Source organism: Mastigoproctus giganteus, chromosome 5 (genome assembly GCF_048544385.1).
Source record: "Mastigoproctus giganteus isolate SK-2022 chromosome 5, ASM4854438v1, whole genome shotgun sequence".
NCBI lineage: Eukaryota > Metazoa > Arthropoda > Arachnida > Uropygi > Thelyphonidae > Mastigoproctus > Mastigoproctus giganteus.
Window position 1 is genome coordinate 13,754,131 of NC_143579.1, and position 23,661 is coordinate 13,777,791.

General features: G+C 35.1%; 1 protein-coding gene across 2 annotated transcripts in view; it reads right to left on the reverse strand.

Annotated features, from left to right (window-relative positions):
• The window catches only part of LOC150085181 (immunoglobulin domain-containing protein oig-4-like), a 36,679-nt gene extending 18,282 nt beyond the window's left edge, over positions 1 to 18,397 (reverse strand). For both annotated transcript variants that reach the window (XM_090373072.1, XM_090373073.1), the window contains exons 1-2: positions 18,183 to 18,397; positions 3,622 to 3,771 (exon numbers count right to left, since the gene is read on the reverse strand). In XM_090373072.1, coding sequence (XP_090229198.1) covers positions 3,622 to 3,771; positions 18,183 to 18,359 — 327 coding nt within the window. In that variant the 5' untranslated portion in view covers positions 18,360 to 18,397. The remainder of the gene's footprint in view (positions 1 to 3,621; positions 3,772 to 18,182) is intronic.
• Between the last annotated feature and the right edge of the window lie 5,264 nt (positions 18,398 to 23,661).

Below are 23,661 nucleotides of genomic sequence, written 5' to 3' on the forward strand. Positions count from 1 at the left end.
AATTTGTGCTCATTGGAAGAAAAAACAGTGAACACAAAAAAGTAACTTCAAATGAAAAAAAAAAAAATAAAAATAAAAATTTCCCTGTTCTTCAACCTTCTCTGTAGCAGTGTATTTAGGCAATCATCATAGATGGTTATCTTAAGAAATTGCTAACTGTCAGAAATTCTCTATAATAGTCAGAAATTAGTCTATTATAGAGTTTGCAGAAGTTTTTGTGGTTTGCCATCTATAATAATAATAATAATAATAAAAATTCCCACACCAATGAAGAGAGCAAAACAACAGGCTCTTTCACAGAACCATACTCTTTCATACTAGAACAAAAAAAGGGGGAGGGGTGGAATTCGTATACTAGCCATTAATTGGAGTTTCTCATTCATTTACCTTCTCCATGTATTAACATCATCCTCTCACAATCTTTATTATGCCAATAAGATTCAGGCCAGTGAAGAGGAGACTTAAAAGGCACTTATCTTAAAAGTTTTGCTCAAAACTTGAAGAAATGCAAAATAATTTTATTCTCTTTCTACAGAAAAATTCTCAGCCTCTAAATGGTACATTAATATATTTTCTTGTAAAAGTAATATGTGACAAAAAATTTGCTCATGCATCTTGAAACTTGGTGTTCTCCTTCCATCTATCCATTTTCCTATGTAGTCATTCTATCCTCTGGTTTCTCACCCCTCCAGTCCTCACTTCTCGCTGGTCTCCTTTTTGTTTTATCCACCATTGTATAAAACCACCATTCAGTGGTGATTTTATACACTGGTAGATTTTATAATACTGTACTATACATATTTAGTTAAGATACAATCATATATTATCAAAAAAGTCCTTCTGTTACCCCTCATCACTACTTTAGTTCACATGTTATTACCATATGGTGCAAGGAAGCCCCAGGCTTTTGCTGCAGTAGCCAAATAGTAAATAAAATAAATAAAAAAAATATAATAATTAATTAAAAAATAATAAAATAAAATAAACATAATAAAAAAATTACCCCTTTAGAGTTTAGCTTTTGCTTCTGGGTTATTTTGTGCTTCAAGAACATTTGAAAATTGCAGACCAGTTCATAACACCACCATAGCTGTGTGGTCAGGTGTACAGAAGTGCATGTGCTTTGAGTGACCATGGTTTAAGCCCATGTGATTATTAAATACAGTAATGTTCTTGTAAACTCCTCTGACACTTATTTGGTACTCATCCACATAAGTGTCAAGGAGTTTACAAGATTGTTGAGGCATAATGTGAAGTCGGAAAACTTGTTAAATTGTTTTGTAATTAAATAAATTATCATATTTTCTGAAGTACTAATGAGTATATTTATATTTTATATTTCCATTTTCCACAACTCATAGGGATTGCAGGACTTTTTATACATTGTGTGCAATGTGTTATACATATAACTGATCATATATAAGACCATATTTGGAATACTCTATTTGAGTATGGAGATCTCATCTGAAAAAAGACAGTGAACTTCTTGAAAGGGTCCAAAGGTGGGCAACTCGAATGATGAGATCGGCTGAAGGATGACTGTATGATGAAAGACTCTGATTATGTGGGTTACAGAGCTTGGCAACCAGGCACCTCATCAGTAATCTGATTGAGGTTTATAAGGCTCTGAGAGGGATTAGTAAAATGAATGAAGGTGGAATAATTCAAGAACTAGGCGCCATAGATTCAAATTACAGGGGTTGAGGTTTAGATTAAATTGTAGGAAGTTTTGTTTTAGCCAGCGAGCTGGCTAAAACAAAATTAAAACAAAACTGATGGAACAAGTTGTCCTTGCAAGTAGGTTGAGGCTGACAGTTTGAATAAATTCAAAGTTCTACTTGGTTTTTTTTTTTTTTTTTTTTTTTTTTGCTAGTACAGCAAAAGGCTACAACTTCCTTCCACTATATGGCAAATACTATTACTATATTTAACTCTGTCTTGGTTGCTACTTTTTAATAACTGAGACTTCAGTTGCATATTAAAAAGTCATATGTTCCATATCTCAGTTATTTTATCTTTCTCTTTGTTTTTAGGTTGTTGATCAAAGAATCCTAACATATTGCTTTGTAAATTCTATTTGAATTTAGGAGTAAAGGTAAAAAAAAAAAAAAAAGACGACCTCTGTGGCCGAGTGGTCAGGAGCGGGAGTGCAATAGCACACGCTCTTTGAGTAGACTGGGGTTCAAGCTCCTGACTGTTAAATACGGTCAGTCTGCCAACCCGCACTGGACCAGCATGGCAGATTATGGTCCATTTCCCTCAGCATGAATTGTTGAGGAGTATCAAAATTTAAATTAATTTTTACACTTAGCATGTAGAGTAATTGTCATTCTTTGGCAAATTTGGCTTTTTTTTATTAGAATGGAGCTTGGATAATTTCAAAAATTGCTTAATTCAAAATATTGGTAAATTATTTTCTTGCCTCTTGAACCTCCTGTTCTATATAGTAAAATAAGTTATCATTAATTCAAAGTTTAGTGCTTACATTGTTGGATAATTCAAGTCAGTCATCCTATTATTCATGTTAGAAATTTGCCTCACTATGTATAAAAGAATGGTGCAGTTCTTAAATTTCCACTAAAATAAGATTTTAAACATTTGTTGCATGTGATCAGACTTAGTTTTTCCCTCCATAATGTACAACCTTCAGAAATTTTATTTATTCTAATCTATTCAATACTCAGACTCTGTCTGTCACTTCAACAAATTCATTAACAACCAACTGTTGGTCTCTTATCAGCACCATAAACAACAGAATGGAAATGAAACTTTGTGCTATACAAGATGCATACATACCACATAAACACACACATCTTTCTTTTCCTGTCGCAAGTATGATCTCATTCCCCTGGTCACTGGTTTTAAGACCTCCTCAGAAGGTTTATGTATAATCATGGTGCACAAAAAATAGTGCAATTTGAAACAGAGAAAGATAACAACAAAAATCAAGTATAACTATTTTGTTAATATATTTCTTAATATAGATCATATTCACAAAATTATGCCCAGTTAAAAGCCTTATGCTCATTTCACATCCTTGCTTCACAAAAAAAAAAAAAAAGAAATGAAAAGAAAAGAAAAAATAATTGATTAATTTGAAGTTTCAATAATTCAAAATAATTTTGAAGCCCTTTCAGATAAAAAATAAATTATATGTACCTTTGGTCTTAATTGCAGACCAAATTGCAGAATGAGAGGTTAATACCAACATTATGTTGGTATTAACCTCTCATTCTGCAATTATTATAACATACATGCCATCACTATTCTATAGCCAGTCTGCATTGCCGCAAGTCATAGAATTGTATTAGATAAACAAATATCTAAGAATTCCCCCCCCCCCCTTTTAAATTTGTATTCTCTTGAGTCCTGTTTAAAAATTAGCAATATTTTCAAATTTTTTCCTGTTAATAATTGGTGTGCTTTTCTATAAAAATAAAGTTATATTTTGGCTGTAAATATAATCAGAAAGTTTTCAGCTTTATTTTCATTATTATCCCATCAGTATATTTGTTTGAAAATACAGAAATACAGTAATTATTTTTAAACAAAGCAACTTAGTTTTGAAATGTTAAGTAACATGATAGGATAAATTATATATTAGTGAATAGTGATACTTACCTGCAAATAGGGATGAGCATAAAGTTCTACACCATCTTTAAACCATGTAAAACGAGGTCGAGGATCTCCTTTAGCAACACAGATAAAAACTATTTTATGTCCAAGGAGAAATTCATAATCAAAATGAGATGCTTTAGTTATTTGTGCTCCCTATAAAAAAAAAAGTAGATACCCTGAATATAATTGATGTAACAGAAACTGAAAACTGCATGGAAAGGGGAAGGGAGGGTGACAGTGCAGAAAAAGAATAGAATTAAGAAATAAAAATTGATTTTGTAATTTTATCTGCAAAATAAATTTTTAGAATATCTGATGTTTGAATGTTTTGAAGTGTGAGACACTTAAGTTGTGAAATAGCAGATGTGTGAAATTCATTAAAACAGATATCATTTAAAAAAAATCATTTTCCTTTAGTAATAAAAGAAAAGATAGAAAAGATGAAAAAAAGCATTCACAGTAATGGTGGGATAACAGAACTCCTATTATAGACTCTAGTGTCTCTTTATAGAAGGGGAATGAGAAGTTCATTATCTGGTTATCATGATTATTTTAATCAAAGTAGAGCTAAATGCTCTTAATGTTACTTTTGAATTTCATTTGATTAATGTGATAATTGAACTGTATTGCAATAAAGGACCAGTTTTGCTTCTCTAACAGAATGCTTTGAAATTTAACATATGAAATTAGCCATTATGAAAAGATTGTTGAAATTAATTGCATAGCTCATCCAAGTATAGTGAAAATAAGTATAAACAAACTTAATTATTTAATCATATTTGAAAATCCAGTGGTATACATTTTGTGTTCAAATTAAAAGCATATCAAAATTTCAGAAAAAAAATATTTTTTTATTATGTAAAGGAAAACAAACTTTTGATGATCTGCTCAAGTTGCTGAAAAACTGATTAGATATTTTGCATCTAGCATTAGTTGAGGCATACGATGCAATAAAGCAAGTTTATGCAGCATTACCCAAATAAATGCCTGTCCAGCTCAGCCTTGAATTTATTTGAACTCTCAACTTCCACAACAGATGGAAGTCTGTTCCGGCAATCAACTATCCACTGGCTAAAGGCAAATTTCCGCACATCTACTCTTTCCTCAGTTTGAATCTGTGCCCCCTCAGGTTCTTAATCTGAGCAAGAGGAAGAATCCCATCAGCATTGAGTTTGCTCAACCCATTCAGGGCCTTATACACCTCAGTCCAATAACCTCACATGTGCCTACCCTCCATGTGCTGCAATTTGCAGAACTTAAGCCTATCTTGGTAAGAGCACCCCTTTGTTTCCCTCACCAATCTTTGTACTCATTCTAGCAACTCTACATCCTTACTAAAATGAGGCCTCCAGAACTGTACACAGTACTCAAGGTGTGGCCTGACCATTCCCTTGTACAACAGAATAATCACCTTCTTGTCCCTGCTAGAAAAAATTTCCATATATTATTGACAAGACTCCACGAAATGCCCTGGCAGCCCGTCTGCACTGCCCAGCAAACTTCATATCTAACTGCACAATTACCCCCCAGGTCTTTTTTACTCTCCACTTCCCTGAGTGTAGTACCACACACCTGGTACGTTTCTCTTGGATTACTGCTATCCATATGTAGTACTTTGCATTTGTCAATGTTAAATTTCAATTGACACTTCTCAGCCCATTTTCCCAACTTAGATTCTGATCCAGTTGCAGTAGCATACTGTCTTTACTGTCGTTAACAACCCTGCCAACCTTCGTATCATCTGCAAACTTAGACATGAAGCCCAGTATACCTTCATCAATATCATTGATAAATACACGAAATAACAATGGATCTAGTACTGAATCCTCAGGAACTCCACTAATAACATTATTCCACAAAGAGCAGCATCCATTAACTACCACTCTCTGTTATCTCCCACTCAACCATCCCTTTATCCATTGTAGCAACTTGCCGCTCCAATTTCTACAGCAGCCTTCAATGTGCAACAGCATCAAAAGCTTTCATGAAATCCAAGTATATGATATCAACATTATTTTTTGCATCTAGTTCCTTTGTAACCATATCATAGTATCCAATCAAATTGGTGAGACAAGACCTCCCTTTAACAAACCCATGCTGTGTGTTAACTATTACTGCAGTCTTGTCTAGATGATCCTGCATTGCTTTATTTAATAGTGACTCCATAATTTCCCCCTAACACAAGTTAAACTAACAGGTCTATGTCCATGGGAACACCTCCAGTCCATGGGAACCTCTCCTGAATCCAAGGAAGCTCTCATAATTATGGCTAAGGATTTTCTTTACATCCTTTGCAGCCTTCTTTAATATAACTGGATAGATCCAATCCACCCCAGGTGCCTTACTTACATTTAACTTCAACAATATCTCCTAAACGTTGATCTCAGTTATTACAAAATCACTTAGCTCCCAGTTAGTTTGGTAAACTTCTGGCACTCCCATCCTTGAATAACTCCTCATGTGTGAATGTAGATGCAAAATACTCATTCTGTTTATCAGTTACCTGAGCATGATTCATCAATTGTCAAACCATCTATGTTAAGTGGACTGATCTGATTCATCCCTTTCCTTCTAGAATTTACATAAGTAAAGAATGCTTTGCTGTTTTTCTTTGCATCCTTTGCCAAAGATTTATTGTAATCTGCTTTTGTTTGCCCAACCTCCTTTGTGACTTGATAACAGACTAGCTTATATCTTCCATAGGCTTTTGTGTTGCCTGATAATTTATATGCATCCCATGCATTTTCTTCTCTGCAATGAGTTCTCATTAATTCGTTTGACATCCCTTTAGGCCTGAACCTTGAACAATATTTCTTAGTTGGTATGAAAAGCCTAGTAGCCTTCAAGATTAAGTCCCTGAAGGTCTCTCATTTAGAGTTCACTGTTGGTAACATCATCAGTTCATACCATTGTATAGAATTTAAAAGCTGTCTGAGACCACTGTAGTCACCTTTACGAAAGCAAAGGCACTTCCCTTTACCCCTGGTGGTAGTTACATCTTTAAGTAAATCCCACATCAGTACACTGTGATTGCTGTCACCCAATGGTTCCTTAATCTGCAAATTCTTAATGCATTCTTATAACAGGGTGCTAAATAATGATGTAATAAGAGGAAAATGAAAGAGAAATTGTTGAAGCTAAACATAAAAAAAGGCATTTGGGGTGGATGTGATTTATCCAATATTAAAGGAGGCAGCAAGGGAAGTAAGCAAACCGTTGGCCATAATTATGAGAGCATGTTTCGGTCGGGGGAAGTTGATGTTGACTTGAGATGTATGAATGTATCTCCAATTCACAAAGGGGATCACAGGGTGACATGAGTAATTACAATCCTGTTAGCTTAATTTCTGTTCCAAGGAAAATAAATTGGAGGCAATGGTTAAACAAAAAGTAATGCAGGACCATCTAGACAGGAGTGCATTAAGGGGCGATCTTGTATGACCAGTTTGATTAGATACTATTGTGCAGTAACAAAGAACTGGATACAAAAAGTAATTTTGATATAATATACATGGATTTCAGGAAAGCTTTTGATACTATTGACTGCGTGCAGATTGGAGCTATGGACAAAGGGATGATTGAGCTGGAGAAGTCAGAGAGTGGTTATTAATGGACACTGCTCTTTATGGACTAATATTATTAGTGGAGTCCTGAGGCTTGAGTGTTGAGCCCATTGTTGGTTTCTTATTTATGAATGATATTGATGAAGGTATATCAGGCTTAATGTTTTAAGTTTTCAGATGATACAAAGGTTGGCAGAATAATTAATGACAGTAATCAAGGTATGCTACTGCAGCAGGATCTAGAAAAATTAGTCAGTTGGGCTGAGAAATCACACTTGAAGCTTAATATTGCTTCGTATGGTGAGCAGTAATCCCAGATTAATGTACCAGCTTTGTGGTACCATGCTCAAGGTAGTGGAGAATGAAATAGACCCATGGAGTTGTGTAGTCAGATATGAAGTTCTCTGAGCAGTGCACACAAGCTTCCAGAACATCTCATAGTGATTTATCAATGATATACAGGAATTTTTCTATCAGGGATGAGGAGATGATTGTCTCATTGTATAAGTACAATGATGTATACATTGTACTGTAGACATCATTTTATGAAGAATATAGAACTGCTGGAAATGCAGAGAAGGGCAGCAAGATTGTCAAGGGAGAACAAAGGGATGTACTTACCAAGAAAGGTTTCAGTTCTACAAATTGTATTGTCTGGAGACTAGGCACCTGCAGGGTGATCTGACTGATGTGTTTAAAGCTTTGAATAGATTAAGCTCAACACTATGGGATCCTTCCTCTTGCTAGGACTATGCACTATGAGGGGGGGGGATACATTTAAATTGAGGATGTATGGTTACAGAATAGATGTGTGGAAGTTTGCTCTCTGTCAAACAGGTAGTTGATTTTTGAAACACACTTCCATCTGTTGATGTGGTAGTGGATAGTTTGAGTAAATTCAAGAAATGCAGAAACTATTGTAGGAGAGGGACAGGTGATTTGGGAAGTTTTATTATTTTTTTTTTTTTGGCTGATGCTGGACAAATGGATGATTGAGTGGGAGAATAAGCTTGCTTTCTTGTATCATATACACAATTATGTACTATTATACTAAGAAGAAAGAAAAGGAAGTTATGCCATTTTGCTTCTTGTGAAGTAATTTTTTAATTTTTTTCAAAAAATGCAGAGATTCTCTTTGTTGAATGATATCTCGATTCTCCCATGGAGAATAAATTCAATCTATATATATTCAATATTTGTTAATTTATCATTTATTAGTTTTAGTAATGAAAAATGATGGCAAGAAATCAAGCATTGTACAGCATCAGCCAAACAAATTTTGGCCTAGCACTTTCCATATCACTTGCTCATCTCTAATAATTTGTCTAGTTCTTCCTTGAATTTTTCATTCAAACTATCCACTTCCACGACATCAGATGAAATTTTTTTTTCAAACAATCAATTACTCTCTGACCGAAGGCAAATTTCTACATACCTTTGCTCAGTTTGAATTTATGCTCCCTCATGTATGTTGTCTGAGCAAAAGGAAAGATGGGCCATCAGCAGTTAGCTTACGCAGTCTGTTCAGAGTCTTAAATACCTCAATCCAATCTCTTCAGTGGTGACTAGTCTCCAAGCTGCAGTTTTCAGAACTAAAGTCTTCCTGGGAAAGAGCACTGTTTTGTCCCCACTCACTAATCTTGTTGCTCTTCTCTACACCAGCCCAAACTAATTCAGATCTTTTAGAAAATGTGACTTCTAAACCTGTGTGCTTGCTCAAGATGTAGCCTAACCATTATCTTGTACAGTGAAATAGTTAGCTCCATAAAAATTCCTTTATATCATTGACAAAACCCCATAAGCTGTCCTAACAGCATGTCTGTAATGTCCAGAAAACCTCATGCTTTTTTGCATAATTACCTCCAGGTCTTTTTTCTTCTTCACTATCACACAGCTGGTATGCTATTCTGCAATTACTGCTACTGATATGTAGTACTTTGCATTTGTCAATGTTAAACTTTAATTGTCACTTCTCAGCCCATCAGCCTAGTTTTGCTGTATCTTCATGTAATGCATACCCTAATTACTGTCATTAACAATCCTGCCAACCTACTTATGATCTGCAAACTTTAGCATTAGCATTAACAGTGCCAAATGATGCAAGAAAGTAAGCGTATACAGCATCACCCAACCCAAAAAAAAAAAAAAAAAACCACCTTCCATTTCACTTATTCATTCCCTCCAATAGTTTGCCCATTATTACTTGAATTTATTTAAACTATCAGCTTCCAAAACAACACATGGAAATTTATACCAAAAATCAACCACGCGTTGGCTAAAGACAAACTTCCACACATATATTCTTCAACTGTTCTTCCTCAATTTGAATTTTTGCTCCATGTGTAAGCGGAAGAATCCCATCAGCATTCAGCTTGCTCAAACTTTTCAAATTTTTACACCTCAGTCAAATCACCTCACAGGTGCCTAGTCTCCAGATGCTGCAATTTGCAGAACTTAAGTCTTTCTTGATAAGTGCAATTATTCACCTCACTGATCCCATTGCCCTTCTCTGTACTCGTTCCAGCAGCTTCACATCCTTCCCAAAATGAGGCCTTCAGACCTGTATGCAGTACTCAAGATGTTGCCTGATCATTGCCTTATACAGTGGGATAATCACCTCCCCTATCCCTGCTAGTAAAATTCCTCTATATCATTCACAAAACCCCATGAGCTGCCCTGGCAGCCTATCTACATTGCTCAGAGAACTTTATATGACTGCACAATTACCCCCAGTTTTTTTTCATTTTCTACTATTCTGAGTGTAGTACCCAACACGTGGTATGTTACAATGGTGTTACTGCTACCCATATGCAGTGCTTTGCATTTATCAATGTTAAAGTTCAGTTGCCATTTCTCAGCCCATCTGCCCAACCTTTTTAGATCCTGTTACAGTAGCATACTGCCATTAACCACTCTGCCACCCTTTGTATCATCTGCCAACTTGGACATTAAGCTTGATATGCCTTCATCAGTATCATTGATAAATATAGAAAACAACAAACCCTGGGAGAATCCCATAATAACATTAGTCCACGAAGAGCAATGTCCACTGATTTCCACTCAACCTTTTTTTTATCCATTGAAGCAATTTGCCCTTAATGCCACTCTACTCCAATTTTTACAGCAGCCTTTTATGTGCAACAAGTATTAAACGCTTTCCTGAAATCCAAGTATATCATATCAGTTACAAATTTGTAATTTTTACCACCCTACATTACTGGTGGGTTGGTCATACTTCATTGATCACCGATTGTATATTACATATATTTATTTACATATACAGGATATTTCATAACATGAGCTGTTCCTTCAGAACCTGATAATTGAAAAAAAAGTTCATATAAACATGTGTCTCATTGAGCTATGGCTGTTAAAATTAAATAAAAGAAAAATTCCTGAGGAATTTTCAATGATTATAATTATAATATATAAGAATAAGCAGGCATATACCTGGTATATTGTTTATTCATAGGTACGTTTGCTTATTATTATTATTTTTTTTTTATTGAGAGTTCACAACACACACACACACACACACACACACACACACACACACACACACACACACACACACACACACACACACACACACACACACACACACACGTGCGTGATGTGTGTATATATACACACGTCTCAAAAATATTGGTACAAATGTTTAGGGGAGGTAGATAACATCTAAAGCAGGGGTGGGCAACGTTTTTCGTCAGCGGGCCGAATGAAATTTTCGCATCATGATGTGGGCCGGAATAGATTGAACAATTTAATAAAAAAAATCAGAACCTAAAAAATGTTATATTACTTGAATTACCAAATTATTAATGTATTTTTAAAAAAAATATCTGAATGTCCAATTATCATTGAAAATGCGGCATTCGGCATCAATTTTTCTTTTCTTTTTAATTTGCTCATTTTATGGGCTATAAATTATATTAAATTAAAAATTGTAATAATTAGAAAAGGCATAAAACATAAAATATCTCGCACCAATATTATTTTTTTCAATAAGAAGTCAAACTCAAAGGAACTTCGTTCGATCGATGCTACAATAATAATTAGGAAATAACTCTTTGACGCTGCGTAGAATCACTTGGTTACTGTTGTACTGGCCACGATTCCCGATTGAACCGAATTAAGCCAAACGTTTACGGCGAGTGTAGTCAGGTATGGATTTTCTATATTTATGCATTTACCGAGGGGGCCGGATTCAACATCGTTGCGGGCCGTCTGTTCCCCACCCCTGATCTAAAGGAATGTGAATTGCATAGGAACCCATAACCGGAAACATCACTGTAAGTCGGTACACGGCGCTGTTCAGCAGTTCGCGAGAGGGAAAATTTCTGGTTTACTCATTCAAGCAGTAGTCGCCACATGAAAAGCATGCATCGATATACGAACTGTGAGCTGGCAGACATGCACCTAGTGTATCGATTAGCAGAGGGCAATGGACAAGCTGCTCAACGAATTTATGGAGAATGCTTCCCTGACAGACATGTACCGGACCACCATTTGTTTGTGCGTGTGTATCAAAATTTGTGCAATTATGGGTCATTTAAAGGTTAACAGGAGTAGTGTGGGCAGACCACGTTCGACGCGAACTTCCGCCATGGAAGAAAGTGTGTTGAATGCCATCCAGAATAATCCTACTACCAGCACACGTGCTGTTGCCTCTGCCTTAGGAGTGTCTCGTTGCAGTGTACAGCGTGTCTGGCACGACGAGTCCTTACACCCCTTTCATCTCCAAAGGGTTCAGTTACTGCTCCCCCAAGATCATCCTGCATGTGTGGCTTTTGCGCAGTGGTTTCTCCAAGAAAGTGTTCAAAACTTGAATTTTCCAGCCTATGTTTTGTTCACGGATGAGGCTTATTTCACTCGCGAAGGCTTATTCAATCAGCACAATGCTTGTGTGTGGGCTCACAACAACCCACACAGTGTGCACCCTCATGAGGCACAACATCGCTTCGCAATAAATGTGTGGGCAGGTATGGTCGGTGACTACTTAGTCGGCCCATATCTGTTACCATCGCGCACGAACTCTGCTAAATATCGGATCTTTCTTGAACAAGTTCTACCAGGGTTACTTGACGATGTTCCAGCAAATGTGAGACGCAACATTTGGTTTCAACATGACGGGGCGCCTGCCCATTATGGAAGGTGTGTGTTCGTGACCATTTGAACAGGCGTTTTGGACATCGATGGATTGGCCGTGGTGGATCCATTGCCTGGCCCCCACACTCACCTGATTTATCGAGCCTTGATTTCTTTCTGTGGGGGGGGGCTCAAATCTATCGTGTATGAATTGCCTGTGCAGACGGAAATGGATCTTGTGGCGAGACTTGCCTGCGCTGCTGTTACTGTCAAAGAAACTCCAGGTGTGTTCGACCGTGTCCGCCAATCCATGCTGCGTCGGTGTCACGCATGCATCGCGTCTCGTGGTGGAACCTTCGAGCATCTGTTGTAAGATCATGAAATGCATCCATCTCATACTCCATTTTTAATATTATGTCAAATAAATGTTTGCCATTGTTAATATTATGTCAAATAAATGTTTGCCACTAATTACTGTCTTGTGTCATTTCTGCTTCTTGTGCCTCTGCTACTACTTTCCCGTGACGTTTCCGGTTATGGGTTCCTATGCGATTCACATTCCTTTAGATGTTACCTACCTCCCCTAAATGTTTGTACCAATATTTTTGAGACACCCTGTATATACACATACACATGCACACACATATATATATATTTACACTGAGTGATCACTGAATTATGACCATCTATCTAATACTTCGTAGGTCCTCCTTTAGCCTTCAGTACAGCAGCTATCTGACATGGCATTGATTCAACGAGATGTTAGAAGCGTTCAGGAGGTATGGCCAACCAAGCTGTGTGCAGTGCAGTCAGCAATGCAGGTATGGAGGTGATTGGCGTATCCAGATGCCTGATATGCCTTTCCATAGTGTCCCACAAGTGCTCTATGGATTGATATTGGGGGAGTTCAGAGACCAATCGATATGCTGGAAATCAGAACTGTGTTCCTCAAACCATTCCTGCCCAACAGGTGCCCGATGGTTTGGTGCATTGTCATCTTGGAAGACACCATCGGCATTCAGGAAAAAGTGTAACAAAGTGGGGTGTACACAGTCAGCAAGCAGTTGACAATAGCAGAGACCACTGATACGTTGTTCCATATGCACCAGGGGTCCGAGTTCCTGTCAGTGAAACGTGCCCCACACCATACAACTGCCTGCACTTTTGATATCATGGATGATGGATCAAGAACCGCATGTTGTTGATGCCAAATACATACACGACCATCCATGGTGTAGAGTAAATAATGTGATTCATCCAACCGACACACCTTCTTCCAGTCATTTAACGTCCAACTTGAATGCTGTTTGCACCAGGCGAGCTTTTTACGCTGATTAACCTTGGTTAGGAGAGGAAGTGTGCAACACATGGGCATGCCAGATATTGTTCCGGGTTGGCCCAGGTTGTATTGGGTAGTCAACTCTTCAACAGTGCCGTGCCTGTTTGCCTGTATGAGTCGTTGGACCCGGCCCTCACCTCTAACATCAATCTTTTGCTGACCTTTGCAGTTATGCCATCGGGTTGTTGTTTGACCATTTTGATGCCAGTCCTGGTACACTTTAACTATGGCGGCTCTCGAACACTCCACCAGTTCAGCCGTTTGGGAAATTGAGGCACCAGCTCGTTGAGCACCCACAATCTGTCCTTTATCAAAATCCAATAAATCCTTCCTTTTACCGATCACGCTCACAATTTTACTACTTACTGAACCACTGACACCTTATCTATTCTACATAGATCAACTAACTCCGCACTCTCATACCTCACGTGGTCAACAGGTCGCATTCAGTTTTCATAGGGGTGGTCATAATTCAGTGATCACTCAGTGTGTATAGATATATATATATATATATATATATATATATATATATATATATATATGGCCAGTTTTAGTATTTCTTCATCATTACATTTGACTTCCAATATGCATCATTAATTTTGTTAGAATTTGTGAAGTATGGTTGTAAAAAAAATTAGAAACTCATAGATGTTGAAATTACACCATACTGCAGTGACATTTTTCACATGCTAGCTTCAGGATACTTCCCCTGTTTGGTCCTTTATTTATTGACAATACAGACAGTAGCCAGTTCCATCAGAACCACCTGAATTTTTATTTTAATTTGCCCTAAAGAAATGCATGTCATGTGCTTCTACTTACTTTTTTTTTTTTTGAAAAATTCTGATCAAAATATTCATTTCCGTACAGAACATGATCTTATTGTACCAAATTAAATAAAGTTTAACATGGTCATATATATTATTGGGCCAAAATTGATATCATCTTTTTAACTTTTATTATGATTTTAATAGATCGAGATAATATCTCTCCCTCTGAAGGTCTTTGATACTAGACATCATAGTGGGATACACGATTGGTGGACTTTAATGTGCATGTTAATAGCAGAATATGACAAAAAATTGTGAAGTTTCTCTAATTTAGCCCTGGGATTTTGGATGTTATGGAATTAGAAGAAAAAGTTCCTAGGAAAGATAAAAGGGAATAGTTCACTTTGAATTAAGAAGTGATATACTGGCTTCTATTGACATAGAACTCAACAAGAGATATTGCATTCTAGTGTTCTGGATAGGGCATGTGGTGAAGAGAATGATATAGCTCAGCACAGACTCTATGAATAAAATTGAGATGAGCCAGTGAATTTAGGCAGTTTGTCTTTGGGTGGAGGAATTAGATTTGGAGAAGTCAACTAATATGCTTCTTGGGAAAATAGAAGGTCTCGAATCAAGGAATATGGAGAACAGAAAATTAAGCAGAGAAGACACTTTCTAAACCATCAAGCCTGGCTCCATGTCATCTTTTAGTGATTTTATCAGTCAAATTTTAACCCCGGGGGCTCACATCTGGTGAGTATGGGCTTGGCACACCCAGGGTTCTGAGCTGGATATCATCATTCTTCTCTTTCCTGGTGATTCCCTTCTACTTTTGACTCTCTCTCTCTCTCTCTCTCTCTCTCTCTCAGGGTTACTCGGGAACTTTTTTTTTTTTTTTTTCCTGGTGCAGCATAAGCCTCAGGTTTCCTTGCATCATATGGATATTAATAATAATAATAATAATAATAATAATAATAATAATAAATCTTTGAAAATGAAATGAGTTTTTGAAGTTTGAAATGAGTGTTTATCGCAAATGATTAAACACTTTGTATAGATCAGGTACAGAAATTAAAATAGTTTTTGTCTTGGGAATTAAGTCTAGCCTGTGGGAATTCTAACACTATTAACCAACAATATTCATCAACATATTGTTGGTTAATAGTCTATCTATGATATTAACTCCAAGGTGGATAAAGAGGAACAAATGGATGAAATTTATATACATAATGTTGCTGACTGGATATTCAGCAGAATGATTTTAGTTCATGATTCATAGGTTAAGTTTTGAGAATTAATAAGGCTGGAACAGGAAAGAATTGAATCGTGGAAACTTACAGAGGACCAGATCAGTGTTTGAGACATAAGAAAGGTTGTTCATTGGTTGGTTGAAGCATTTGCCTGGTGGCTCTTTGTTATAGGTGTATATGTTGTGACCATACTGCAGGTGCACTGTGCAAAATTAGTTCACTCACACGCACATTGTGATATTAAAGAGAATAGTCCAGTTTGTGTGAACTGTTTGTCTAATACCATTGATAATTCCTATTCTATATGGTCTAAAATGTGTCCTGTCTACTTGAGAGCTCTATATCAGGTGAGAGAACAGACTGCAGGATCAGCATAAAATGAGCTTCTTGCCATGAATAACAAGATTTGGGAAGACTGTGAAACATATTAATATGAATTGAGATTTAGCTATGAACATAAAGACTTAGGCCTGACATAGCTGAGTGGTCAGGAGAAAGAGTGCAGTAGCACACGCTCTTTGAGTGGACTGCTAAATACAATTAACGTCTGTATTGACGATTTATTGTAAACTCTGCTGACCTGGTGATCACACCAGAGTATAAACAAGAACATTTTTTTTATGTATGCTGAAAAATAGACGACTCTTGGAAATTTAATCAGGTATGTGGTATGTATACTATGTATTTTCTTAGGAAATTGGATTTATATTTGCTCAGGAACTGGATGTGATTAGAATATGCTTCGGTCTTACTTTGAAGGAAGTTTTATTTTGTATGAATGGAGAATACTTCAGTTGGAAGTTGCTTTGATAATATATTCATTAATCTTGGGAGGGTGTCTGCCTCTCTATTTGGATACCACATGAATAAGTAGAAATGAAATACAATGTTAGCACTAGTTTGGAAAGAACTTATATTTCATATCACATGGATTTTTGATATTCAAGAATTGAACTATGTGTATATGAATGGTTGTGTTTAATTGGGGAATTTAAGATATAGGAATATTATGTGACTTCTAACAGATGGATCGTGCTGTGAGGATAGTAGCAGAATTGAGATCACTGATCTCAATTCTGTTACTCTAGAGAGTAGTGATCAGTAGAGCACTGAACTGTGACAGAAAAGATCATAATCAATACTAGGATTCCTCAGCTAAGAGCTTAGCTGGCTGTGTATCCTTACTGTTCTCGGAATATTTTTCTTGAAAGAAGCTTACAAAATAACTAAGAACAATATTGTTTTTTTTTTTTTTTTTGCTGACCCTGTCACTGTGGAACACAGGGTGAGATAGCATTGGTGAAATAGTACTGATCACTCAACACAGATAACAGAACTCAGTGTAGTTGTGGGGAACCCCAAATCCACTGAGTTCTGTTAATATATTAATTTAATATAGTAACATTTAATATATTAATAAGTTAATTAATAAATCAACTATTAATTAATATATATAATTAATAATAAAATAAACTTTATTAATTAATAAATTAATAAAGTTTAATATATTAATAAGTTAATATCTTAAAAATGTATTCACACTTGTGGGAATCACTTCAAGAAGTCACTTCTACTTCAGTTCACCCAAACAAACACTATCTTTCAAAAATTCAAGATTAGATTAGAAGAGTCTAAATCACTCCATATTGCTGTGGTCTAGTTTTGGACAGTCTTCACATAAGAAAAAAAAATATGTTCATTATCAACCTAAGATTGGAAATTCTTTATTTGAGTGAAAAACCACCATTGGTTCCATGGTGATTAGTTAGTGCAGGGCATGTACAATTTAAGTGGTTGGGCAGGTGGGGATACTCAACTCTTTGAAAAGCCATTAACTTTTTTTTCTGTCTTCAAAATTGAAAAGTTGTCACCTGCTTGACAATTGCATACCTTAATTGAAATAATTGAAGCACTGAAGTAGTTAAAGATCATTTCAAAATAAACGGTACATTGTAAAGAAAAATCAGTTGTACTGCACCAACTTACATAAAATTTGAATGGGTAATTTAAATGCAAAAAAGGTGGAAAAAGAAACTTTTCATTTATTCCTAATTAATTATTGCCTATTTAGTTTGATGCAGTGGAAAACTTAGGGAATAATGAATTTCCTTAATTCAAAATAAGTTTAATAGCTGAAACTGCAGGGTTATACAGGAAAATTTATATATTTCAGTATATAACACATTTCCACATAACACATTTCAGTATTTAACAGTATATGTTCCAGTATAACAAGAAAAGTTATTTCCAAAGAGTAAAGTCTAAACATCTTTAAAATATGAGTGACTCTTGACAGCATCTGATCTCTTCTCTCTCTCTCTCTCTCTCTCTCTCTCTCTCTCATTGTTTTTATTTAGATATATAAATATTTTCTGTCCAAGGGCAATCATTAAACTACATTTTCTACTTTTTCATATTTAATTTGTTAATTAAAGTGAATTAATATTAAAAATTAAAACAATTTAATTTAAAAACCCAAATAATCCATATATCCATACAAATACAAAATACAAATACATACCATACAAAAGGAAGGTGAAATCATACCTACATTTGGGTTATCATAATATTCTTTGCGCTTGGGATGGGTATAGAAAATAAATCGTGGAGAAGTTCCTCCACCTGTTCTATGCTTTCCTCTGGTGCGACCACCTCTTCCTTTAGCTGCCTCAGCAAGCATTAGGAGTAAGCTTAGCAAGAGGAAGGTGAAAAATAAACTGCGTAGCATCACGACAGACTTGCTTCTTTCAGTGGCCTTGCTCAACTGTGCACTAGTCCACAGAACAGTGAATTAATAATAGCAAGTACTATCTGTGAAGGGGAAAGAGATAGATAATTATGTGCCATTAGCTTTACTCATAGTATGCTGACATAACCTATTATTATCAATTAATGTAAATTTAACTGGTTGGTTGCTTTCAGCTATCACACTTATACATGTGCATGAAGATATATTAGTACTCTAACTTGCTGATGAACATACTTGTGAAATAAATAAAATAAAATGGATTGAAATTATCTGCAGTAACTTTAACAAAATTAAATTTAGTTTTCTCTACGGAAATCTGTACCCAGATATGCTGTGCAAAAGTTTTTCATCACAGATTTATTTGTTATAATTGCTGATTAATTAGAGCTCAAAATTTTTATATCCTTTATGACATAAATGAAGAAATTTTTAGATAGTATTTATTAGAAGCAGCCCTTTCATATTATAAAAGAACCATAAAAATTATAAACTGTCTTACTGTGTAAAGAAATGTAAGTTAGAAGTTAAATTTTAATTTTAATTTTAATTTACATCAGTATATTTCTTAATTCAGTATTATCAAGTGGAAAAATAAAAATTTGTCTCTACAGAGACATGAAAATACTTTTAAAAAATAGCTACTTACTTTCAGTTTCCTGAACTTTCTATAATCACTTATGCAGGTCACAAATTTGAAGAATAATCAGCCATGTTTTGAATTTTGTTAAAAATTTTATAAAAGATCTTGTAGTTGTTTCACATAAGCGTTAACGTTCTCCTCAGCAAGCAGACTGAAAGAGATGGGAAAAGCTACTGTGAGCAAATGGAGGCCTGCTGGAAATCTTATGGCTATTGATCTTTGGCTGTGAGATTAATTCATTTTCTGCACAGCTGTGCAGCCTTTCATTTCACAGAGGGCTGGAATAATGTTCTTGCTGCTCCATGGCTGACTGTTTCATAAACTATGCTTTTACACAAACTTTTCTTAGTGGTAGCTCATAGCTGAATGGCACTTGAGATTGCTTCAGTTTCTCTTTAGTCTGCAGACTATTTGTTTATATACTATGTAAAAAGGAGGGCTAATGCTCATGTATCTTTGTTTGGTTGAACTCTACCATCAATCATAGATAGAAATTCCTTGTTTTCTTTGTAGCAGGATGGGAACACCAATCTTGGTAGCAGGTGGTGGAGAGACAAGAGGAAGAAAAAAGCCTTTCTGTGAGGTCACATTAGAAATTTACTTTCTTAGCAGAAACAGAATGGTTAAAAATGGAAAACAAAGCAGAGAAAAACTACTCTTTGATATAAAATAAAGAAAAGTTTTGATAGCCATCTTATAAGTTTCATAAATTTGTTTTCAAAAATGTTTCTTTCTTTGTATATGTGTGTGTGTGTAGTATTTCACATGGAATATTATACTAACCATCCAAACTGTTCAGTAGAAGTAAATGTGAAGTGTGTATATGTGTGTGTAACAGCACTGTTTTATTGCTGTGTTTATTTAAAATTTAACTTCAATTATTAAATTTCTGTTAAATTAACAGGTTTAAATTGAAGAAAATTGAATAAATAGACACACACACATTGGCCATAATCTGAAATAAGTTTTATTAATTAAAAAAAAAAAAAAAATTGCATATTAGCTAGTGAGTAGTGACAGTTGCATCCGATTTTGCCTAAGTCTCAAAATAAGAATGAATTAATGATTCCACTTCCACATTTAACTGGTAAGTAACACATGGGGGAATGATTAGCAAAATGATAGCAACTTGCTTCAAATACTTAACTAGTTGTAGCAATTTTACTATTAATTCTCATGTGCCATTTTTTTTAAAATCAGGAACTCAAATTATAGCCAAGCTATTTGGAAGGATTTTAATATTTGTTCGTAATATGCCACCATTCAAAAATCAGAATCCAAGCTATTGAAAATAGAAGTTACTACAATATAAGAGGTCAGGTCTGTGTGGAATTGTCTAAGTGGGCACTATAAAATTTCTTTGTGTTTGCTTCAAGGAATAGTTTTAACCTGTTTTGAGTAAGCTGAATTTTTGAGAGTATTGTATGGTAGTCGCTAAGTTTTATCAAGTTGCATCAGTAACTTAACTAGTCTATTATACCTTTCTATTTTTATATAAAATAATTATATAAATTGGCGGGGGATTCAAAGCTCTTGTTATGAAATATTACAGTACTCAAAAATATAAACAAGTTATGTACTTTTTGATTGGCTCCTAAATTGAACAAATTTCCTTCCGTTTTATGATCGGAAAAAAATGAGATATGACATTTTGTAAAGAAACATCCTAACAACAAAAACAACTAATTTTAAATATTGATTTCATAAATTTTTGATTTAAATTTAAATAATTTTAATAATAACTGAATTTGACTTTTTAATAAAATAATGGTATCTATTGTAAGTTTTATTTGATATATAATTATTTTAAGATTAATTGCATGAGGCATAATATGATATGGGTTTAAATTAACTATAATATCAGTGTAGATACACCATAGTTTACCCATAAATTTAATTTTATCTCATATTGTGGCTGCCTTCACAACGAGATACCAGGTATTGCACTACTTTGAATAAATAATGTTCCTCTAGTAGATACTCGGTGGATACCACTACCCCACTACCCCTGGGTGATGGTATCCATCGAGAATAAATAACATTAGTCTTCTTCATTGGTGAAGCGTTGCTTATTGGAGGTAGTGCAATATCAGGGCAACTCGTTATGAAGGCATTCACAATATGAGATACATGTTCATAGTTAAACCACCTACTTCTGTGGTTTACTACAAACTAAAATAATGCTTGGCACCATATTGTTTAATATTTTTTTAATATTAAAAAAATAAATAATGTCTATATTTAAAAAATGTATTAAGTGGGAAAACGTCATTATAATAATACACTGTGTATTCTTTATCACGAACTTTTTATAACTTTTTTTAAACTTTTTATAATGGGAAAACTTTTTTCTTGGGGAAACTTCTTACATGGGAAAATAATGCATTACAACATATAGAGTTGAAATTGAGACTTAAGAAACCAAATCTAGTACAGGGGAAGACTTCTTATGTGGGAATTTCTTATCCGGGTTCTACTGTATATTAGCACTCTTCCTGTTATACCATGGATGAGTTTTCTCTGTCATGCACTAGTTGAAAAATAAAATGCTTACTAAGAAAAAACAGCTAGTATTTGAAAATGACATTGACCTGTTATGCATGCTTTTCATTGATATTGAATGTACAATGTCTGAAAAAATTATGTAAAAAAATTTAAAAAAAAAAAGAGAAAAATTGGTTTGAATACTTGGAGCTAGACTTTTACAGGATAATTTTGCATTGCTTTTTTTTTTTTTTTACTGACTTGCTAATTAAGTGCCCAAAAAAGACACACACTCACACAACATGTGTATTTTGGGGAGAGGGAGCATACATACATATAATGGGTGATTGAGGAGTATCGATTATTCTGAGTAAAAAAGTTCATATAAACGTGTTCAATTCTCATTGGATACGGAGATACATGTTTGAAACTGGCACACGCAGCTCCCTGAATCAGATGTGACCAAGAAGCAGTTATAACCTGACACTGTTTGGGGTTAGAAGTGTTGTTAAGAATGCTGTATATCTTCACACATGCTGAATATACCAATATGGCGTTTGTCTACGGTTTTGTGGTGGAAGTTCTCTTGCTGCTTGTAGAAAATACCATTGATGGTTTCCTAACTGCAGAATACTGGATTCAAGAGCGTTTACTAGTGTTTACACCAAACTGCATGAGACTGCACTCATATTTCTTCTGAACGTGCAAATGAACAAAACTACTGTTCACACAAACAAGAATATGGTAAACATTACATGACCATGGCTTGTATTCATTTCACATACAGCTGGTGCAACACCTTCAACCAGGAGGACAATGCCCAGCGATTGGAATTTTGTCGGTGGGTAAATGCTAAATGGTGATTAATTCATTAATTTAATTAATACTGTTCAGCGACGAAGCTGCTTTCACTCATATCAACAACACCTGTAACTCTCATAGATGGTCAGACGAAAATCCACATGCCACTGTAGAAACAAATTTTCAACATCGCTTCTCTGTGGTACAGTGTCATCGACCTGTTTGATGATTTTGTAACAAAATCATCTTACAGGGCAGATTTACCTAGGATTTCTGCAAAATGAGCTTCCATTTACTATTGGAGGATGTTCCCTTGGCTACAAGGATTGGTATGTACTTTCAGCATCATGGAGCTCCTCCACATTATACCCATGTGATGATGCAATATCTAAATCGAACTTTCCCTGAATGACGGATCCATTGCAGTGGTCCTGTTCATTGGCCAACAAGGTCTCCAGACCTCACTCCATTAGATTTTTGTTTGTGGGCTGGATGAAAAGTGCAGTATACAAAGAAAAGGTAAATACAAGAAATGAATTGCTCGCTCGCATTTTGGATACTGCTGCTCTCATAAAGGAACGCCAAGATGACTTCAGAAGAACTACACATCATATTACCACAAGAGTTGCAAAGTTCATTGAGGTTGGCAGTGGGATTTTTGAACATTTATTGTGAACTGTAAAAAATTTGTCAATTATTTGTGTTTTGTATCATTCAAAAAAGTTAATAAATACAAATAATAAGTCATTTATCGTTCTTCAATACGTCTCATAATGATTTTGTGTGCAGCAGTTTCAAACAGCTGTATCTCTGTATCCATTGAGAATTGAACACATGTTTATACGAACTATTTTACTCAGAATAATCAATACTATAACTTCCCAAAATATTTACTATTCCTCCTGAATCACCCTGTATATGAAACTGCAAAATAATAAAGAGCTGGAAATAACGAAAATAATAATGATTGTAATGTGGCTAGCATCAGGTGCAAAATAGCCATTACAAAAACTATATGATGTGGATTTTGAAATAATGGTTTCCAAAGAAACTATAACAATTTATTAGGTACTTTTAGGCTGTTATTATATGTAACTAGTTAACATAGCCGCAAAATGGAAGGTTTTACACTTGAGAAATATCTACATGTCTGTGTAGCTATTGAATTATTTAAGGTAAAAGAATTTGGAAGTTATAATACAGACAGATGTGAATTTCTATTGCAGCATAGAGTGGTGTCAAGTAGAACTCGTGTCCTTTTGGACGTTTATTGAACATTTACTTATAAAGATAAAAAAAAAGATTAACTGCAGCCATTATCAATCCACTAGAGGATGTAAGCCTCCTCAACAATTC